The 23,314-nt window shown below is 44.9% G+C and overlaps 1 protein-coding gene across 5 annotated transcripts in view; it reads right to left on the bottom strand.

The window, feature by feature from the left end:
- The window catches only part of gorasp2 (golgi reassembly stacking protein 2), a 49,786-nt gene extending 41,219 nt beyond the window's left edge, over positions 1–8,567 (bottom strand). For 2 of the 5 annotated variants that reach the window (XM_085986251.1, XM_085986254.1), the window contains exon 1: positions 8,406–8,548. In XM_085986251.1, the coding sequence (XP_085842377.1) occupies positions 8,406–8,468 (63 nt within the window). In that variant the 5' untranslated portion in view covers positions 8,469–8,548. Of the gene's footprint in view, positions 1–7,730; positions 7,817–7,838; positions 7,895–8,405 lie in introns of those variants that run through there. The other 3 variants (XM_085986252.1, XM_085986253.1, XM_085986250.1) reach the window with 3 other exon arrangements.
- Positions 8,568–23,314: the final 14,747 nt, after the last annotated feature.

Here is a 23,314-nt window from a genome sequence, read left to right as displayed (position 1 = left end):
AGTATAAGCCCAATCGACACAATCTCTCCTCATAAGTCATTCCTGCCATCCCAGGTATCAGCCTGGTGAATCTTCGCTGCACTCCTTCTATGGCAAGAACATCCTTCCTCAGGTAAAGCGACCAAAACTGCACACAATACTCAAGGTGCGGTCTCACCAAGGCCCTGTACAACTGCACCAAGACATCCTTGTTCCTGTACTCAAACCCTCTCGCTACGAAGGCCAACATACCATTTGCCTTCTTAACCGCCTGTTGTACCTGCATGCTTACCTTCAGCGACTGGTGCACAAGGACACCCAGGTTTCGTTGCACTTCCCCTTCTCCCTATCTATTGCCATTCAAATAATAATCTGCCTTCCTGTTTTTGCCACCAAAGTGGATAACCTCACATTTATCCACATTATAGTGCATTTGCCATGTTTCTGCCCAATCACCCAACCTGTCCAAATCGGACTGGAGTTTCACGACATCCTCCTCACAGCATACCCTCCCACCCAGCTTTGTGTCGTCTGCAAATTTGGAGATATTACATCCAATTCCCTTGTCCAGATCATTAATATATATTGCGAACAGCTGGGGTCCTAGGACCGATCCTTGCGGTACCCCACCAGTCACTGCCTGCCACTCGGAAAACGACCCGTTTATTTCAACTCTTTGCTTTCTGTCCGCCAACCAGTTCTCTATCCAAGTCAATACCTTGCCCCCAATCCCATGTGCCTTAATTTTGCACGCTAATCTCTTATGTGGGACCTTATCGAAAGCCTTCTGAAAGTCCAAATACACCACATCCACTGGTTCTCCCTTATCTATTTTACCAGTTACATCCTCAAAAAATTCCAGTAGATTAGCCAAGCATGATTTACCTTTTGTAAATCCATGTTGACTTTGTCCGATCCTGTCACTGCTTTCCAAGTGCTCTGCTATTACATCTTTTATAATGGACTCTAGCATTTTCCCCACTACCGATGTCAGGCTTGCCGGTCTATAATTCCCCGCTTTTTCTCTACCACTTTTTTTGAATAGTGGGGTAACATTAGCTACCCTCCAATCCATGGGTACTGTTCCAGAGTCTATCAAGTTCTGAAAGATGACCAGCAATGCATCTACTATTTCTAGGGCCACTTCCTTAAGTACCCTGGGATGTAGATTATCAGGCCCTGGGGATTTATCGGCCTTCAGTCCCATCAATTTTCCTAACACCATTTCCCTACAAATACTGATTTCTTTCAGTTCCACCCTTTCATCAGACCCTATGTTCCCCAGCATCTCTGGGAGGTTATTTGTGTCCTCCTTTGTGAAGACAGAACCAAAATATGTATTTAGTTGGTCTGCCATTTCTTTGTTCCCCATTATAAGTAGGTGAAGTTACGATGTAGACACCAAGCTCGACTATGCTAACTTACATGCTCCATTTGACAGATCTGATGATTCTGAATTTTAAAAATATTTTCCGCAATACTTTTCTAACTTTTTTTTATTACACTTGTAGTTATATTGACAATTAATGTGTTGCACTTCAAACAATTTAATAAAGATTGGTTTCATTGTCCCCCTCCCAGTCTCTTGCAAACAGCTTTCATTTTAATATCTATATGTATATGTCCATTTAGACAGTATTTTAAGGGCAGAAAAAGTGTGTGTATGTGAAAATTTATTGAAATATTCTTTGCCAAAGCTAGAAGTTCAACATTGTGCTATCAGCTCTGGTATTCAATGGCCATCTTTAACGTAGAAAAACATCTCAAGATGTTTTTCAGAGGTCTGAGGAAACGAATGCCGAGAGAGATGAGAGAAAACCAAAAGTTTGGTCTAACAGGTGAGTTTTAAGGAGGGTCTTAAATGGGAAGAGAGGTGGAAGGATGAGGGAGTTCCAGAGAATGGGATGAAGGTGCAGCTAGCACGGGAGTGAGATGGAACAAGAGTCAGAGGAAGTGTGTGTTTGGGGTGGGGGTTGTAGGGCTGGAGAAGATAACAACGATGATGAAAATAGGGTGATGCCATGGAGGATTTAAAGACAAGATTTTAAACTGGAGGAATTGTGAGACTGGCAACCAATATGGGTTAGTAACGACAATGTGATGGGCGAGAAGGACGTGGTGCCTTTGCTAACCTACATTAGTTCTTACTTGAAGGAAAACGGCAAATCAACATTCACTATATGAGCCAGCAACCTTTCCACTGGTCCGCTTGTGTCTGGGAAAAGAACCACCCAATTTCCAACTTAGTTCTGCCCTTAAATAACTTGTAAGTGTGACCCCATGTCCTCCCTAACCTAGGAAGTAATTGGACGACATAAACACAATCTAGCCCCTTCATTATTTTATAAACCTCAATCAAATCACTCCAAAGTCTATGCTTCTCTAAAGTAGAGGTTAAGCTCATGTCTGGGTAACTAAGGTGTTTTAAACTGGGCATTAATCTTGTGGTCCTCCACTGCACCCTTTCCAAAGGAGACCAAAACTGGACACAGTACTCTAACATGCCCACATGCATAACACTACACTTTGAGGTTAAACATAATTTACCAAACACAAATCCAATCCCCCAGCACATCTAGATCTGCTTGTAGTAGTCGAGCATCCTCTACAGTTCAACTTTCGCACATATCTTGACAATCAAGGGGGGGAAACAAAAACTCCAGATTTTGCAGTAAAAATAACTAATAACAGTGAGCACTGTTAGCCTCAAAGAGTAAATTAGACAGCAACTTCTAGCAATCGCACATGCGCAGTTAAACACAGAAATCAGGAAGTTGCTATCCAAGTTGTCCTGCTCCTCCAGAAGCTGCACTAGAACAGTATCTTGCCCAAGGGACTCGGCATTCAAATACATGGAAGGGCGTAAAGCTGCAGTACTAACGATACCCACTAAACTCGTCAGAGTTAGGGCTTGTCCATTCCAGTGTAATTAAATTTTTAGCAGCATAAGTCAAGTCTTAATTACTGTCAAGCATCCTTTTTGGCCCTGAAAATTAACTTTTACAAGTGTGGAGTCTCATTCCTTCAGATTTTAATTGTTAGAGATTTAAAATAATTAAACCATTTAATAAATTTTTATTTTCTATCTCTTATCTCTCACTCAGAATCCCATCTTTCTTTCCCTCTCTTTATTTCACTTTCTATACATGACTCTGCATGTCTCAGCAAGGATTGGTTAAGGGGAGGCACACCGTTGCTTGCCCTGTTCATACAGGTCCCAGATCCCCTGTAGAGTGCGCCACACTGTTTTGGCTCTCTAATCATAGCAAGTTCTAGTGCAAAAGCCCACAGAAAGTCTGTGGACAAGTGCAACGAACAGCTGGCGCTGTCCACTTGCCACTGACCGGAAAATGCAGGCCAATACTTTCTGGATGAACAAAGGAAGGTGAAGATAGATGAAAATCTTGTTGTTACAGAAAAAAAGCCCAGCAGAACCTTTTGCTCATTTACTTTGCTGTAACATTTAATACTGCTTCCCCCAACTTTAGAATTTTTACTTGTGTGACTTATGTTTTGATGCTATACCAGAGAAGAGATGAGAGACTACAAGAGATGCCAGAGTCATATGTATTTGGAATCCATGCCTCTGAAGTGAACTGCATACCATAATTATTCATATTTGCAAAAGGTTTTTTTTACAATTGTGAACTGGTTAAACTGGAGTTTACCACAATTTTGGCTTCAGGTTCTGAGGCTGACAGCACACTACACAGGAAAAGTGCAGTAATTTAGAATTTAAAAAAAAATTCATAAGCAAATGCATAAGTAGTCACAATTTAGCACTTTAAGGCACACAAATTTCTACCGATGAGGTGTACACTATTGTTCTGAACAATCGAAAATTACCACTGATCACATTCTCACTACATGCAAACATCAATCTTTACAGTAATTACATAGATTTTACAGCACAGAAACAGGCCATTCAGCCCAACTCGTCTATCCCAGTATTTAAGCTACACACGAACCTCCACCCACCCTACTTCATCTAATCCTATCAGCATATCCTTCTATTCCCTTTTCCCTCATGTGTTCATCTAGCTTCCCCCCCTAAATGCATCTATGCTATTTACCTCAACTACTCCATGTGGTAGCAAGTTCCACATTCTAACCACTCTCTGGGTAAAGAGGTTTCTCTTGAATTCCTTATTGTATTTATAAGTGACTATCTTATATTTATGACCTCTAGTTTTAGACGGCCCCACGAGTGAAAACATCCTCTCTATGTCCACATGCAGAATGTATGCACAGCCTTCTGACTAAGAGGTGAGGATGCTACCACTGTACCAGGGCTGACACACAAACAAATAATACAAGTGACGGAGGAGAGTATACAAGTTGTTCAAATGTAGTATCATTGGGACTCGAGATATCACAATGCATAACTAACTGTTACGTAGAAAACTGATTTTGCTCCAAATAAAATGTACATTTATTCGAAGAAACATGCATTTTATTTTCTCTTGAATATTTCATCTAATTTCCCTGAAGGCAGAGACTCCTACACGAGTTTGGTTTTACAGGAAGCAGTAGGACTCTGACACTTTGCCCACATGACCATTCTTCACGTGAGCCTATCCAGACCATAGCAATTTGATTGAGGATCCCTGCCCAGTTTTACCTCCTCCCTAGCTTAAGATTGATGAAACCAACAATAGAATCTCCCCCTTCCCCCATAACCCTACTGGAGATATAGACAGGAATCAAACCATTTATTCTCAAGGTGCTTCCACCATGAAACACTTTTGAAGTGTTAACGTAGGCACACTGCCATCTAAATGGCTTTTGTGGTCTAACAAACATTTGATTAACTTCAATTCGCCCAAATGATCCAGTGGCCAAGAAGTTGCTTATTTTAACATAAAAGTTGTCTTAAAATTTAATTACTTCCAACTCTTTAGATCACCCTGAGTTTTAATGTTAAAACAAGTTATATTCCCAACCACCCTCTCTGTTCTAATGATGGATACCTACCCACAATGATATTCCTGATCTTTTTTTCCTGACCTGTGCATTTCCAGCATTTTTTGTTTTAATTTCACTTGGCTAAAAAAAACTTTTCAAAACCCATTTTCAAAGGTGGCAAGATGGAAGGTTTTAAGGACGGAGTTCCAGAGCAGTCAGGGCAGCTGAGGAGTCTACCACCAATGGTGGTACAGAAGGAGTGACCAAGCACAAGACTAGAATCAGAGGAGCAGAGCATGTGGGAGGGGATATTGAGCTGCAGGAGATTGCAGAGATAGGGTGGGACAAGGCCATGAAGCAATCTATGGTTTTAAATTTAATACTTTGGAGGACAGAGACTTCATGTAGTTCAGCAAGGACAGGGGTGCATGGTGACCAGGACTTAATACAGGGGGCAGCATTTTGGACAAGTTGGAGTTTTTGAAGCATGGTGGGGTAACCAGTAAGAACAGCATTACTGCAATCGAGTCTGGAGGTGTATACGGGTTTCAGCAGCAAGCTGGCTAAGGTAGTGGCAAATGCAGGTAGTGCTGTGGAGATGGAAATATGTTCTTACAGCCAACTTGATTTTCTCAATCCTAATGTCATAGGATTTTTGGGCATATCTCCTGTAACAAATCACTACTTTAGCAATAAGATACCATACAAAATCCTTAAGACGGATTACTGCATGAACCCTATCTAGTCTTTTTTGAAAGAAAAATGTTTTGTGCTCATTAATATGAGGGATGTCAGTGCTCCTGAAACTGAACACTTTTCCACTTCTGGCATCAATCATTCCTAGTAAGGTTGAGCACAGACAGATGCAGCTCTCTTTACTCTTCTTGTAAACTGTTCTGCAACCCTAACCAAGAATACATCTCCTAAAATGTCTGCATTTTCTTTAGTGAGAGTCTTACTAGTCGAACACAATCTCAAATTAAGAGTCATAGAAAACTCAGACCAACTTTAACAGCACTTCTATTTATGTCTTTTGAATATTCTTCATTAAATAATGAATACTGTTCTTATCCTTGTGGTTAAAACCCTCAGACTCACTGCTCCCCATCTCTAACCTCCTCCATCCTTACTACCCCCTGAATTCCCTGTTCCTGTGACTACAGCCTCTTCCTTTTAATTGGTGGCTATACCTTCAGCACCTGGGCCATATTCAAGAATTCCCTCAACCACTACTACTTCCTCCTTTAAGGTCCCCCTTAAAACCCACCTCTTTCACCAAGCATCTTAAACTCTCCTTTGGCTTGATGTCTATTTTTCCTTAGGCTTCTGTGAAATACCTTAGAACATTTTTCTACATTAAAGGCACTATATAGATGCAAGTTGATGTTCATAATGGTGATATGAGTGGGCAACCTGGCTGTGAACAGTTACAAAGCAAGTCAGCATTTGTCTCTTTAGTATTGGTTCTTGCCACTGAAATTACAGAAACATTTACTGAGCTGTTGTAGAAGTTTGTGGACCAGCTAAATTCCTACATGTAGTGTAAACTGGACTGAATGACAGGTCAGTGAAGTTGTGTTGAGATGATAGTGTGAAAATTGAAGCTTCAGTCCACCACAAAAGCAGAAGGGCATTATGGACGAATGAAATACCATGACAGTATATAATAAAATAATCTGAATTATTAATAGAGATGGTCATTAACCCAGGGCGTTTGAGATTGTCATTTGAATCTTTAGGTTAATTCCGTTTCTTTACACTATTATACTCAGTACCTTTGCCATGCCAGTTCCTCAATTGACATTATCCATGGTTTAAACTGTTCAATAAAACAAAACCTAAAATGGACACACAGAAAAAATATCTAGCGGTTTTATTTTTCTAAATGGTAATGAGAGTCCCCTATTAATGTAAAACGCTAACAACATTGCTAACGGGTAGTCTAGGGTCTGGAGCATGGTTGAGAGTTAGCCATTAACCTGGCCTGCTCCTTCAAGACCATAGCTCAAATGCACAGTGATAAATCTAAGCAATGATAGCTATTGGTAAATTTCTAGAATTCAAGGTCCATAAATGGTTTGGAAATTTCAGGCTCCAAGTCAGAACCCAGACAAGGTACCTGGCTTTTTTAAAGTTTGCTTTGCATCTATAACAAAAGGGTAACAGCTGGGCAGATATTAGGTTTGCTGCCAAAACCTTGCTCACAAGTTTGCAACTACTGTAATCAGAAATCACAAAACAGAACGTTAATATTATGAATCTACAAAATAGAACACAAAGGATGCCAAGGCCAATTATGATCAAAATTATTTTTGTACACTTTTGATTTTTTTCTGAACATTGTACAATAAGATTTTCAGGAACTACCATCATTAAAATGTATAAGCAAGAATGGTGCATGCCAACTGAGGAAAGAGGGGGAGGAATTAAAATTAGAGAAATGCTATTTCTAAACTGAAAACATGCCAGTTCAGTCTGAATGTATTACAATAAGTATGGATACCACTAAAACCGACAAGATAAATAAGTTACAAACCTATAATTACGAGACAGTTCAATAAATTAACTAGTAATACCCTGCAATTACTTTGTATACAGGAACAATGTATTTGTAAGAGGTACACTATAACATTAAGACACAAAAACAAAGTCAGCACAATCATATTCCAACTCTTACTGACAATATACAGCTACAAAAATAAACAAGTCATATTAACTTGCCAAGAATTTAATACAGTATTATACCACAGTTTGGTCCACTATTTTAAAAGTATCTAATTAAATTAGGAGTTTGACAAAAGATCATCAATTCAAACCATCTTTTCTCTTTACAGATGCTGACTGACCTATAGTACTGTGTATTTTTAGCATGTTCTGTTTTTGTTTCTCACTGAATCAGGGGAGAGTCGAAAGGTTGCCATGGAACTAGATTCTAAGAGAAAAACATTGCATACCCTCAAACATCTGTCCACTTTTTCTGAGGGAAGTTCCAGAAATAAATAAAAATAAGCTTAAACAGAGAGAGAGAGAGTTGAGTTAATCTTCAAAGTCCCGAACACATTAAGGTTGTTGCATTTTTAAGGAAAGCCTGGTGATTACTAGCTTGTCCTCTACCGGGAATTGTTGGGGGGGGGGGGGGGGAGCTCTAAACTCTATTGATTTGTGTTTTAACTACATGGAGAAACATGTCACTACCCAAAAAGTCACAGTGGTGGAGACAGATCGGAACCGGAGCTACAGTAACTCAGTGCCTTCTCCGTCTTCCCTGAAGCTCTCGATCCGCCATCTAATAGTTTAGCTACAGTAAAACTCACAAAATCCGCCCAGTGAGTGATCGGTCCTGCGGTTGGGCCCTACTGAACCACCCAGGATGCGTGAAAGGCAGGACCAGGCCGCGGCCCGGTCCCCGACCTTGCGTGCGGACTGAGCCCAGCAATTCGTCGCTCCGCTCGGTGCAGGAGGCGCCGGCTGTAAGCGAAGCGAGAAGCGGGCCGACACTTTGTACTAATGCAGTTACATACTCGGAGGACATGATATCCCTCGCTGCCACCACCGGGTATTTCCACGCTCTGTGAGCCGCCCATTGCCAGCTGTGGTGGGGTGTGCAGTTGTCACAGGAAGCGGCTCCGGCTCCTCGTTCTTACGTGGCAGCGGGGGCATTCTGGGAAGAAGCACGTCGCCCAGACACGTCAGTGCACTGGAAACACTGGCTGGGGGCAGTGCTTGCACTGCTGGCCTCTCTCCTCATTGTCATTGCATCTGATGCCTTCGGTTGATGATCTTCAAAGTTCCTCAAACTTTTTGGGCAGGAGTTAAACAGTCAGCTACTTAGAGAACAGTATTTCTTTTCATATTGTATCATATGCTTTTATCATATTACCAGATCTCCCTGGGTTAGTTACATAAATCTAGTGTTTTATAAGAACATTTATAATATTCTGCTACTAAGGTGAAACAATGTCCTTTTTTATTCATTCACAGGATGTCGGCGTCGCTGGCAAGGCCAGCATTTATTGCCCATCCCTAGATTCCCTTGAGAAGGTGGTGAGCCACCTTCTTGAACTGCTGCAGTCTGTGTGGTGAAGGTACTCCCACAGTACTGCTAGATAGGGAGTTCCAGGATTTTGACTCAACGACAATGAAGGAACAACGATATATTTCCAAGTCAGGATGGTGTGTGGCTTTGGGGTGCAACTTGAAACATAGAAGATGTTTCAAGTTTCAAGAAGAAACAAACAAGATGTTTTCATTTGCGCACTCTATATCCCCCCAATGGAATCCCCGTACTTTAAAGAGGACACCTTCTCCAACATTGAGAGGGAGATTATCCAATTCCAGGCCCAGGGGAACGTGTTGATCTGTGGTGACCTCAATTCAAGAACTGGCGAAGAACCAGACTTCACCAATAATCAGGGAAACAATTACATATTTGGGAATAACCACTTCGATATCCCTTCCCATCCATACAGGCATAACTGCGACAAGCAGACAAATACCAACGGAAAACAGCTACTGCAGCTCTGTCGAAGCCTGGGTCTGTACATTGTCAATGGTAGGTTCATGGGAGACCTCCTAGGAAGATCGACCTATTACTCACCTCTTGGCTGTAGCACCGTAGACTATATGATTACGGATTTGGACCCATCCTCTTTCAGAGCATTCACAGTCAAACCACAAACAACACTGTCAGACCACAGTCAAATTACTATGTATCTTAACAAGACAGAAACAACCAACACAGAAACACAACCCAGTAAACTGTACAACACCAAAAAATCGTACAGATGGGCCAAAAACAGCACGGAAAAATACCATAAAGCAATTAGCCATGAATCAACTCAAGCTCTCTTGGACACCTTTCTGGATAACATATACACTCACAATAAAGAAGGCGTAAACCGGGCAGTGAATAATATTTTTGATAATTTGGCAACAAGGTCAAACTTGAAAGCTCGCAAGAACAAACCCAAAACAAAAAACTATGAAAAATGGTTTGACCCAGATTGCCATAACATGAGGAAAAAACTTAGAAAAATATCAAACCAAAAACACAGACAGCCAGAAAACGAGGAATTACGCCTTACTTATTGTCAGACACTAACACAATACAGAAACACACTCAAAACCAAAAAAGAGCAGTATATTAAGAATACACTCAGCTCCATTGAGGAATCCATTGATTCCAACTGTTTCTGGGACAAATGGAATACATTACACAAAAAACAACACGACGAATTGGCCATTCAAAATGGAGACACATGGGAAAACCACTTTGAAAAATTATACCAGAAAAACACACTAAGGCCAGAGCAACACCAAATATGCAAAAAACTGGAAAAGCTCGAAATGGCCATAAAAGATAACCAAAACCCGCTAGACTCCATAATAACAGAAAAAGAACTATTTGAAAAACTTAAGGACCTGCGACCAGGAAAAGCTTGCGATGCAGACGGCATACTAAGCGAGATGATTAAACACACAGACGATAAAATGAAACTGGCTATCCTAAAACTCTTCAACTTGGTTCTGAGTGTCGGTTACTTCCCTGATATCTGGAACAAAGGACTCATAACGCCCATATACAAAAGTGGGGACAAAGTCGACCCAAATAACTATCGAGGCATCTGTGTAAACAGTAACCCGGGGAAGGTATTCTGTAGTATCATAAACAAAAGACTTATAAACTTCCTTGAGGAGCACAATGTCTTGAGTAAAAGCCAAATTGGATTCCTGCCAAACTATGGAACATCAGATCATATCTTCACCCTACAGACCCTAATTGACAAACACGTTCATCAAAACAAAAGCAAAATCTACTCATGCTTTATAGATTTCCAGAAGGCTTTCGACTCCATCTGGCATGACGGTTTATTCCTGAAACTTATCGAAAGCGGGGTAGGGGGAAAAACATATGATGTAATTAAATCAATGTATACAAACAACAAATGTGCAGTTAAAATTGGAGACAAACAAACAAAATACTTCCCACAGGGGCGGGGGGTGACGCAGGGCTTGCCCATCTCACCGACACTCTTTAATATTTACATAAATGAATTGGCAAAACTACTTGAACAATCTACAGCACCCGGCCTCACCCTATATGAATCCAAGGTTAAATTCCTCCTCTATGCAGATGACCTGGTTCTGCTGTCACCAACTAAGGAGGGTCTACAGCAGAACCTGGATCTGCTGGAGTCGTTCTGCCAGACCTGGGCCCTGACAATAAATCCCCAAAAAACCAAAATCCTTGTGTTCCAGCAAAGATCCAGACATCAGGGACCCAAAATAAATTTCACACTAGGAACAACCAAAATTGAACAAACCACTAACTACACATACTTGGGCCTAAAAATCAGTTCTACGGGAAATTTTCATCTGGCTGTGAATGAACTGAAAGGGAAAGCAAGAAGGGCTTTCTATGCCATTAAAAAATCAATCCAAATAGAAATCCCAATTAGCATTTGGCTCAAAATTTTTAAATCAGTAATTGAACCAATTGCACTCTATGGCAGTGAGGTGTGGGGACCGCTAACACAACAAGAATTTGCAAAATGGGACAAACACCCAATTGAGATCCTACATGCAGAATTCTGTAAAAGCATCCTCCGGACTCAAAGGAAAACGGTAAACAATGCATGCAGGGCAGAACTAGGCCAATATCCATTAATAATCACTATCCAAAAAAGAGCCACCAAATTTTGGAAACACCTAGAAATGAGCAACCCCCAATGTTATCATTACGAAGCCCTGAAATGCCAAGAGAGGACCATAAAGAAGAATACCCTCAGTCAACTAGTCCTGGGACTCAGTGAAGTAACTACTAACACTACTAACAAGAACCAGCCCCAGGACAGTGACAGCGTAACACAAAGAATTCGACCCAACACAATTGTCGCTGAGCAAAAGGAAAAATATCTGTCATATTGGGCAGAGACAACAAAAACCCAAAGCAAACTCAATTGCTACTTGACCCTAAACAGACAATACAACATGGCTGATTACCTGACCATGGTAAAGGATAGCAAACTGAGAAAAACCTTGACAATGTACAGACTTAGTGAACATAGCCTGGCGATCGAAAAAGGTAGACACAGGCAGACCCGGCTACCAAGAGAGGACAGGATATGCTCTCACTGCAGTCAGGGAGTGGTGGAGACAGAGATGCACTTCCTCACAGCTTGTAGAAAATATCAGGGCATAAGGGAGAATTTCTACCCAAAATTCACAAAAATATGCCCGGAATTCAGAAATTTGAATGACGACCAAAAACTCCCATACCTACTAGGGGAAGAGAGAAATTGTGTAACCTTAGCAGCACACTATGTTACAGCTTGCCATAAACAGAGGGACAACCACTAAATATAAGAAAAGAGTATATACAAATTATATGAATGTATATTTATACACTCAGGGATATATCTGTTTATACACTGTATGGATAGATCTGTATTTTTGTGTACAACCATGAATGTTTCTCGATGCTTTGGCAACATAAGATGTACCTTGTCATGCCAATAAAGCGATTTGAATTTGAATTTGAATTTGAGATAGGAGCAGGAGAAGGCCATTCGGCCCCTCAAGCCTGCTCCACCATTCAATAAGATCATGGCTGATCATCCAAATTCAGTACCCTGTTCCTGCCTTCTCTCCATATCCCTTGTTCCCTTTAGCCTTAAGAAATATATCCAACTCCTTCTGGAATATATTTAATGAATTGGCCTCTACTGCCTTTGGCAGACAATTCCACAGGTTCACCACTCTCTGGGTGAAGAAATTCCTCCTCATCTCGGTCCTAAATGGCTTACCCCTTATCCTTAGACTGTGACCCCTGGTTCTGGGCTCCCCGACCATCGGGAACATCCTTCCAGCATCTAGTCTGTCTAGTCCTGTTAGAATTTTATAAGTTTTGATGAGATCACCTCTCATTCTTCTAAACTCCAGCGAGTACAAGCCCAATTGACCCAATCTCTCCTCATACGTCATTCCTGCCATCCCAGGTATCAGCCTGGTGAATCTTCGCTGCACTCCTTCCATGGCAAGAACATCTTTCCTCAGGTAAGGCGACCAAAACTGCACACAATACTCAAGATGTGGTCTCACCAAGGCCCTATACAACTGCAGCAAGACATCCTTGTTCCTGTACTCAAACCCTCTCGCTAGGAAGGCCAACATACCATTTGCCTTCTTAACTGCCTGCTGCACCTGCATGCTTACTTTCAGCGACTGGTGCACAAGGACGCCCAGGTCTTGTTGCACTTCCTCTTCTCCCAATCTATTGCCATTCAGATAATAATCTGCCTTCCTGTTTTTGACACCAAAGTGGATAACCTCGCATTTATCTACGTTATATTGCATCTGCCATGCTTCTGCCCAATCACCCAACCTGTCCAAATCATACTGGAGTTTCTCGGCATCCTCCTCACAGCACACATGCCCACCCAGCTTTGTGTCGTCTGCAAACTTGGAGATATCACATCTAGTTCCCTCGTCCAGATCATTAATATATATTGTGAATAGCTGGGGTCCAAGGACCGATCCCTGCGGTACCCCACTAGTCACTGCCTGCCACTCGGAAAAAGAGCCGTTTATTCCAACTCTTTGCTTTCTGTCTGCCAACCAGTTTTCTATCCAAGTCAATACCTTGCCCCCAATCCCATGTGCCTTAATTTTACATGCTAATCTCTTATGCGGGACCTTATCAAAAGCCTTTTGAAAATCCAAATACACCACATCCACTGGTTCTCCCTTATCTATTTTACCAGTTACATCCTCAAAAAATTCCAGTAGATTAGTCAAGCACGATTTACCTTTTGTAAATCCATCCTGAACCCTGCTGCCCTTATCCTTCCAGATGGTAGAGGTTGCAGGTTCGGGAGGTGCTATCGAAACCCCTTTTAAAGAGAATAAAGTCTAATGGTTATTAAGTAAGCAGAGCTTCAAGTCAGGTGTTTTGTTTGCTGGAGAACTATGCAGATTGGAAAATACTTGTAAACTGCTGGCTCCAGGTCAGGAGCTCATGGGGGTAATTTTCAACATCATCTCCTGGTTGGTAACCTGGTGGAGCAGATTATCCACCTGTTTAGAACCCGCCCAATTTTCATCCTATTGAACTCGGGTGGTCAATCCTCTCTACTAGATTAATGCTCATGCGGTGAAGTTGAAAATCACCCCCTTGTGTCTGGCACCACTGGGAAAACTTGGAGACTGGCAGCATTGTGAAGGGAGCGAATGTTAGGATTTTCTATTACTGCGAAAGGGGAGACCCTGGGATTAGGCACCTGTGAAGAGGTGAAGATCTTGGGGATTGGTATCTTTACATAGAAACAATAATTGTTTGAGAATTATAAGTATAAACAAAAGAAAGCATAGATGCTGTAAACCATCTTTCTTTATCTTTTTCTGAGCTAGACTCTTTAAAATAGAAAACTAAGTAAAAATTAGTTTAGGTATTTAAGCCCCATGTAATGCACATTGTGTTATCAATGTGAATGATTTATGATGACTGAATAAGTCATGTTTTAGTTACACAATAATCTGGGATTTTTACTGGTATTTGCAAGATTGAATTGGGTAATTGTTCAAGCTATATGGTCTTGATTATTATAATATAATCCTTTATGTATGCACTCAATTTTATCACAGCAAGATTGTAGGCAACATGTATCAGGTTGAAGGTAGGACCTGGCATTTAGCAGCACAGTTTTCATGTGGAACATTTTTGCCAATAAAGTTCCCAAAATCTATTTTCTCTTCCCTGTTTTCCCTTACCCACTGCAATTAGATAAATAAATAGCCAGCTTAGCTGCATGGTGTGCGATAACACTCAATACAAGGAATATAATGGCATTTTCATGCCCAAACTTAGTGAACAGGCGGCCCACCAGAGGATTGTATGCTGTTGAATATACACTAACAAATGTATAATCACACCTGCAGAATGACCAGTATTTAGAGGTTAGGATGGCTTGCATTCATGGTCTCAACCAAGTTGGTTGATGTACCTCTGGTCAAAGTACAACTAGAATATCACTTTTGGTTGAGGGTGAAAGCAGAAGGGGTGTTTAGGTTTGTATTGTTTGAGGTTTTGCTGGGGAACAATTTAAACAAAAGGGATTTATGATTCATATAGTTAAGGAGAAGAAAATTTGGGTTGTTATTCAGAGTGGAGCTGAGCCGGACTAAAGTAGCAGCGACACCAGTCACAATGGTGAGCTCAGTCCACATGATACCTAGGGCAATGGTCAGGTCCTGAGGTGAGGAGATTCCTGCTGCAGTGACAACAAACTACGTAAGAATATGCAAGGGAGCAAGGCCTTCCTGCATGCTATATGAAAGGGTTAAAAAGGGCTAAGATGAGGGGATTAAGGAACAGAGCATATCTCCAACCATATAAGGAATGGTTGTGAACAGAGTGGATGTCTGGTGTAACGTGGCCAAAGTGCACAAACTGTGAATCACTAACTGAGGAATGTATTGAGATAACGTATGGGGTCACAAGACCAATGCACACAGGTCACAAGAATTTGCACCCGAAGCCAACTGTATGATGAAAGAAATGTATACGTGTAATGCACCTAATTGCAAACGGTAGCCACAACTCAGAACAAAACCTGTATATAAGGCAGGAGATTTTCAACAATTGGGGAGCATTCATCCCAGCATGAGTGTCTCCCCTGTCGACTTGTAAATAAAGTTGCTTTACTGAATGAACCTCCAGAATCCGAGTGATTGATTGGGAATAAGACAGACGTCGACCCTTTATATCAGAGGGTCCGTCTCGGGGAGAAGAAGCTCTCCCGGTTTACCCTTACACTATATCATAAAAGGCAATCAACCAGGAGAAGCTGCCATGAGCTTACTGACGTTCAATGAACTAACCATACATTACAGAGCATGTTAGCTTAGTCCACTTAGGGCATACATCTTGAAGCAGGGTTAGTTATGAGGACAAGTGGTAAAATGCACAAAGGTCAGATTGTTGCTGCACTATCAACCCAGTATCTCCAAGGACATGCAAATAAGTCACCGGATGGGTAAACTGGGATCACAACAAAGTGTCATTGCAAACCCTACCCATCATTAACACACTTTCAAGAAGGTTGGCCTGCGTGCCATAGGCCCCATACCTGTCAGGAGTCAGGTGGGGAAATTATACCTATTAACCATGGTAGACTATGCATCCAGGTACCAGGATGCAGTTGTTCAAGCGTCCACAGACACAAATGCTGGTCAGCACATATTAGAAATGTTCATATGAATCGGGTACCCAGAAAAGATTTTTTCTGAGCAGGAGGTTCGATTTTTGTCTCAGTTAATTGTTCTGACTTGTTCTGACTCATTGTCCAATGCCTTCCAGGTACACCTCAGCACCTGATTTGCCTTATTAATAACTGGATGCCTTCTGAGTATGGTCAATGACCACTCTGATATACCTATCAATTCATCCAATGAAAAGCGACGAGTTAAGAAAGTAGCTATAGGTTTTTATTGGCTAAATAACAGAGCCCACCCTCGTGGGTGATCGGATCCAACAAGGAGGAATACCAGCCAGTCGACCACCTTTATACCTGGGCAGGTAGGTGGAGCCATGGGCGGAGTCAGCAGTGTTCAGCCCAGGTATAACAGCGTGACAAGAGGCGACCTCGTATAGTGATACAACAGTGTGAACAGTGATAACGATATAACAGTGATAACTATAGTGTAACGATAGTGAACGACAAAAGTGGTTTACCACATTCACCCCTTGTTTAGATTTGAGTCCGGCGGGGTGAAGTGTACTACCAGTTCTGGTAAGTCAGTCTGTCCGGAGGCCTCGTAAGCCTTTCTGATCGTCGCAGCGGCGGTGTTGCATTCTCCGGTGTTGATGCTGGTGTCTGCGTGGTCGGCGAAGGCTCGTGGGGTTCCGGCGTGCCGTCTACCTGAGCTGGAATTGGGGGGGGGGGGTAAAGGTGGTGTCTCCGGAATGCCCGAGGGTGCGAGGTCCCGTAAGGAGACTGTGTCCTCCCGCCCGTCTGGGTAAGCCACATAGGCGTACTGGGGGTTGGCGTGCAGGAGGTTCACCTTCTCGACCAGGGGGTCCGTTTTATGGGCCCTCACGTGCTTTCGCAGCAGGACGGGCCCCGGGGAGGTCAGCCAGGTTGGTAGTGTGGTTCCCGTAGTCGACTTCCTGGGGAAAACAAACATTCGTTCGTGGGGGGTGGCGTTAATGGCAGTGCAGAGTAGTGACCGGATGGAATGCAGCGCTGCCGGGAGGACTTCCTGCCAGCGGGAGGTTGGGAGGCCCTTAGACTTTAAGGCTAAGAGGATGGCCTTCCATACCGTCGCGTTCTCTCTTTCCACCTGGCCGTTCCCTCGGGGGTTGTAGCTGGTGGTCCTGCTTGCAGCAATACCTCTCGCTAGTAGGAACTGACGGAGTTCCTCGCTCATGAAGGAGGAGCCCCGGTCACTATGTATATAGTTTGGGAACCCGAACAAGGCGAAGAGGTCGTTCAGGCATTTAATGACCGTGGTACTGGTCATGTCTGGGCAGGGGAAGGCAAAGGGGAAACGGGAGTACTCATCAACGATGTTGAGGAAGTACACATTACGGTCAGAGGACGGGAGGGGCCCCTTAAAGTCGATGCTCAGGCGCTCGAAGGGGCGGGTGGCCTTGATCAGGCTTGCTCTGTCCGGCCTAAAGAAGTGCGGTTTGCACTCGGCACAGGTCTGGCAGTTCCTGGTCATGGTCCTGACCTCCTCGATGGAGTATGGCAGGTTGCGGGCCTTAATGAAGTGGTAAAGTCTGGTGACCCTGGGGTGGCAGAGGTCGTTGTGGAGGGTCTGAAGTCTATCACTTTGCGCGCTGGCGCATGTAATTCGTGACAGAGCATCAGGGGGATCGTTCAGCTTACCTGGCCGGTACAAGATATCATAATCATAGGTGGATAGTTCGATTCTCCACCTCAATATCTTGTCATTCTTGATTTTGCCCCTCAGCTTGTTATTAAACATAAAAGCGACCGAACGCTGGTCGGTGAGGAGGGTAAATCGTTTGCCTGCCAGGTAATGCCTCCAGCGTCGTACCGCCTCCACAATCGCTCGGGCCTCCTTCTCGACCGACGAGTGTCGGATCTCAGGGCCCTGTAGGGTCCTTGAGAAGAAGGCCACTGGTCTCCCCTCCTGGTTAAGGGTAGCGGCTAAGGCGAAGTCGGATGCATCGCTTTCCACTTGGAAGGGGATGGACTCGTCCACTGCGTGCATTGTGGCCTTGGCGATGTCTCCCTTAATGAGGGAGAAGGCTGCGCACGCTTCCTCCGTAAGGGGGAAGGATGTGGACTTCATGAGGGGTCTGGCTTTGTCTGCATAATTGGGCACCCATTGGGCATAGTAGGCGAAGAGCCCCAGGGTTCTCTTCAGAGCCTTTGGACAGTGGGGGAGGGGTAGCTCCATGAGGGGACGCATTCTTTCGGGGTCGGGGCCGATGACTCCGTTCTCTACTACACAGCCGAGGATGGCAAGGCGTGAGGTGTTAAACACACATTTCTCCTTATTGTAGGTGAGGTTCAGCCGTTGGGCCGTACGGAGGAATCTCTCCAGATTAACGTCATGGTCCTGCCGGTCGCGGCCGCAGATGGTGACGTTATCTAGGTAGGGGAACGTGGCATGCAGCCCGTTCTGGTCAACCATCCGGTCCATCTCCCTTTGGAAGACCGAAACCCCGTTGGTGACGCCGAAGGGAACCCTAAGGAAGTGGTAGAGGCGGCCATTCGCCTCGAAGGCGGTATACTGGCGGTCCTCAGGGCGGATAGGGAGTTGGTGGTAGGCCGACTTAAGGTCGATGGTAGAGAATACTCGGTATTGTGCGATCTGATTGACCATATCAGATATGCGGGGAAGGGGGTATGCGTCCAGCTGGGTGTACCTGTTTATGGTCTGGCTGTAGTCGATGACCAGGCGGTTCTTATTGCCCGTCTTAACTACCACGACCTGGGCACGCCAGGGGCTGGTGCTCCCTTCGATGATGCCCTCCTTCAGGAGACACTGCACCTCAGAGCTAATGAAAGCTCTGTCCCCGGCGCTGTACCGCCTGCTCTTGGTCGCGACGGGTTTGCAGTCGGGGGTGAGGTTAGCGAACAGGGAAGGTGGCGGGACCTTGAGGGTGGATAGGCCGCAGGTGTTACGCGGTGGGTGGTTTAAAATCTGTTGGTTGTCGACTGTGAGTGGGGGGAGGGGTCCGCCGTATGCTAGCGTGATGCTTTGGAGGTGGGATTGGAAGTCTAGCCCTAGTAGGACGGCGGCGCATAGCTGGGGGAGGACGAGGAGTTTAAAATTTTTATACTCCGTACCCTTAACCGATAGGGTCACAACACAGTAGCCGCTGATGTCTGTGGCGTGGGATCTCGATGCCATCGAGATCCGGTTGCGCGTTGGCAGGACAGGGAGGGAGTAGTGGCTCACCGTGTCTGGGTGGATGAAACTCTCCGTGCTTCCGCTGTCGAACAGGCAGGTCGTGGCGTGGCCGTTTACTCTGATGTCCATCATTGACTTGGACAGGTGATGCGGGCGGGTTTGGTCCAGTGAGACGGAGGCTAGTGTATAGCTGAGCGAGTTGCTGTAGTCTGCGGGTGAGGCGGTAGTCGGGTCTAGAGGCACGGTGGCGGTCGAGCGTGGTGGGTGAAATGGCGTCTCCCACGAGGTTGGACAAAATGGCGGAGAAGATGGCTGCCCCCGTAACTCACATGAGGCACTGCTGGTGTCGGTTGCCTGTATCAAAGATGGCCGCCCCATGACTCACATGTGGGGATGCTGGCCTCTGTTGCCTTGAAGGAAGATGGCCGCCCCCACAGCTCGCATGAGGCACTGCTGGCCTCTGATGATCCACCTCTGCAGGCCTTAGCGAAGTGGCCTTTCTTCATGCAGTTTGAGCAGGTAGAGTTCCTGGCTGGGCAGCGCGACCTTGGGTGTTTCGCCTGGCCGCAGAAGAAGCAGCCGGCGGCCCGATCGCGGGAGTCCGATGTCGGAGCCGGTACCGGGGGTGGCGGTCTCGATCGGGTCCGGGACGCCGACGCTGAGGTAGGTCCCAGGGGGGTTGCTGCGGGGGGTATCGCGGTCGGGGTCAGTCCCAAGAGCTTTTTGAGCCAGCATGTAGAAAGTCCTACAAGAGAGGGGGCGGTACTGGACCTAATTCTAGGGAATGTGGCCGGCCAAGTGGAAAAAGTGCTAGTAGGTGAGCACTTTGGTGATAGTGACCATAATATGGTAAGATTTAAGGTTGTCATGGAAAAGGACAGGGATGGGCCGGAAATAAAGGTTCTAAATTGGGGGAAGGCCGATTTTAATAGGATAAGGCAGGATCTGGCCAAAATGGACTGGGATCAGCTACTTGTAGGAAAATCCGCATCGGAGCAATGGGAGGCTTTCAGAAGGGAGATTGAGATCATACAAGGGCAACATGTTCCCATAAAGGTCAAGAGTGGTTCCAAAAACCACAGGGAACCGTGGATGTCAGGGGATATACGGGAATGGATTAGGAAAAAAAGGAGGGCTTTTGGTAGATACAAAAGGCTAAAGACGGAGGAAGCCCTAGAGGAGTACAAAAAGTGCAGGGGGATACTTAAAAAAGAAATTAGGAGATCAAGGAGGGGCCATGAAATAACACTGGCGAGCAAAATAAAGGAAAATCCGAAGATGTTTTATAAGTATATTAAGGGTAATAGGATAACTAGGGAAAAAATAGGGCCCATTAGGGACAAAAGTGGCAATCTGTGTGTGGAGCCGGAAGATGTAGGAGGGGTTCTAAATGAATTTTTTGCATCTGTTTTCACTATGGAGAAGGACGATGTAGACATAGAAATAGGGCGGGGGGACTGTGATATGCTCGAACATATTAACATCGAGAGGGAGGAGGTATTGGCGGTTTTAGCTGGCCTAAAAATGGATAAATCCCCAGGCCCGGATGAAATGTACCCCAGGCTGCTGTGTGAGGCAAAGGAGGAGATTGCGGGGGCTCTAACACATATATTCAGGACCTCTCTGGCCACAGGGGATGTGCCAGAGGACTGGAGAACCGCTAATGTAGTACCATTATTCAAGAAGGGTAGTAGGGAAAAACCGGGGAACTACAGGCCAGTGAGCCTAACATCAGTGGTAGGAAAATTACTGGAAAAAATCCTGAGGGACAAAATTTGTCTCCACTTGGAGAGGCAAGGATTAATCAGGGATAGTCAACATGGCTTTGTCAAGGGAAGATCATGTCTGACTAATTTGATTGAATTTTTTGAGGGGGTGACTAGGTGTGTGGATGAGGGTAACGCAGTGGATGTGGTATACATGGATTTCAGTAAGGCCTTCGATAAAGTCCCGCACAGGAGACTGGTCAAGAAGGTAAGAGCCCATGGAATCCAGGGTGCCTTGGCACATTGGATACAAAACTGGCTTAGTGGCAGAAGGCAGAGGGTGATGGTCGAAGGTTGTTTTTGTGACTGGAAACCTGTGGCCAGTGGGGTACCACAGGGATCGGTGCTGGGTCCCTTGCTGTTTGTGGTCTACATTAATGACTTGGATATGAATGTAAAGGGTATGATCAGTAAATTCGCGGATGATACTAAAATTGGTAGGGTGGTAAATAGCGAGGAGGGTAGCCTCAGTCTGCAGAACGATATAGATGGGTTGGTCAGATGGGCGGAACAGTGGCAAATGGAATTTAACCCGGAAAAGTGCGAGGTGATGCACTTTGGGGGGTCTAACAAGGCAAGGGAATACACAATGAAGGGAAAGACCCTAGGCAAGACGGAGGGTCAGAGGGATCTGGGTGTGCAGGTACACAGATCCCTGAAGGCGGCGGAACAGGTGGATAAGGTGGTAAAAAAGGCATATGGGATACTTGCCTTCATTAGCCGAGGCATAGAATATAAGAGCAAGGAGGTTATGATGGAGCTGTATAAAACACTGGTTAGGCCACAGCTGGAATACTGTGTGCAGTTCTGGTCGCCACACTACAGGAAAGATGTGATCGCGTTAGAGAGGGTGCAGAGGAGGTTCACCAGGATGTTACCAGGGCTGGAGCGCTTCAGCTATGAAGAGAGACTGGGCAGATTGGGTTTGTTTTCCTTGGAGCAGAGGAGGCTGAGGGGGGACATGATTGAGGTGTACAAAATTGTGAGGGGCATAGATAGGATGGATGCTGAGGAGCTTTTCCCCTTAGTAGAGGGGTCAATAACTAGGGGGCATAGATTCAAGGTAAAGGGCGGGAGGTTTAGAGGGGATTTGAGAAAGAACTTTTTCACCCAGAGGGTGGTTGGAGTCTGGAACTCACTGCCTGAAAGGGTTGTGGAGGCAGAAACCCTCACAACATTTAAGAAGCATTTGGATGAGCATTTGAAATGCCATAGCATACAAGGCTACGGGCCAAATGCTGGAATATGGGATTAGATTAGACAGGGCTTGATGGCCGGCATGGACACGATGGGCCGAAGGGCCTCTATCCGTGCTGTATTACTCTATGACTCTATGACTCTAAGTCCCAGGGTCGCGAGTTACAGTACCTTGAGTATGCCTCGAGGTCCCGATGGGCCACCTCTAGAGAGAGAGCGAGGGCTGCAGCTTTGTCCAGGTCGAGGTCCCTTGCTTTCAGTAGTCTTTGCCGTGAGTAGTCGGACCGCAGGCCTTTCACGAAGGCATCGCGGACATTGTCTTCAGTATTTTCTGCCGCCGTTACCGCTTTAAAGTTACAGTCTCTGCTGAGTGCTTGTAGCACCCGTAAAAATTCCTCCACGGGCTCTCCTGGCTGTTGCGGGCGGGATCTTAGGAGGTGTCTGGCATACATGGAATTTACCGGGGTTTGGTACTGTCTTTTCAGCCGGTTGATGGCGTCCTCGTATGTTTTAAGGTCCCGGATGAGTGCGAATACTTTAGGGCTCACTTGGGCGTTCAGAACTCTTAGCATGGATTTCTGAGGCACGCCGGATTCTCCCAGGTAGGCTTCGAAGCAGCTCAGCCAGTGTTCGAAGTCGAGGGCTGAGTTTGCTGCCTGTGGGTTTAGGTCCAGGTACGGTGGTCTGAGGGCTCGCAGCCAGGCCGGCTGCTGTGGCTGTTGTAGCTGGGCGTCTGGCTGGTCGCTTGGCTGGTCGTTTGGCTGCTCAAGTGTTGACATTTTAAAATTTAGCCAATAAAATTGATATACCTATCAATTCATCCAATGAAAAGCGACGAGTTAAGAAAGTAACTATAGGTTTTTATTGGCTAAATAACAGAGCCCACCCTTGTGGGTGATCGGATCCAACAAGGAGGAATACCAGCCAGTCGACCACCTTTATACCTGGGCAGGTAGGTGGAGCCATGGGCAGAGTCAGCAGTGTTCAGCCCAGGTATAACAGCGTGACAAGAGGCGACCTCGTATAGTGATACAACAGTGTGAACAGTGATAACGATATAACAGTGATAACTATAGTGT

This window comes from Somniosus microcephalus, chromosome 4 (assembly GCF_052327205.1).
Source record: "Somniosus microcephalus isolate GS21.2 chromosome 4, FLI_Smic_1.0, whole genome shotgun sequence".
NCBI lineage: Eukaryota > Metazoa > Chordata > Chondrichthyes > Squaliformes > Somniosidae > Somniosus > Somniosus microcephalus.
This window is presented reverse-complemented; position numbering and strand designations above follow the sequence as displayed.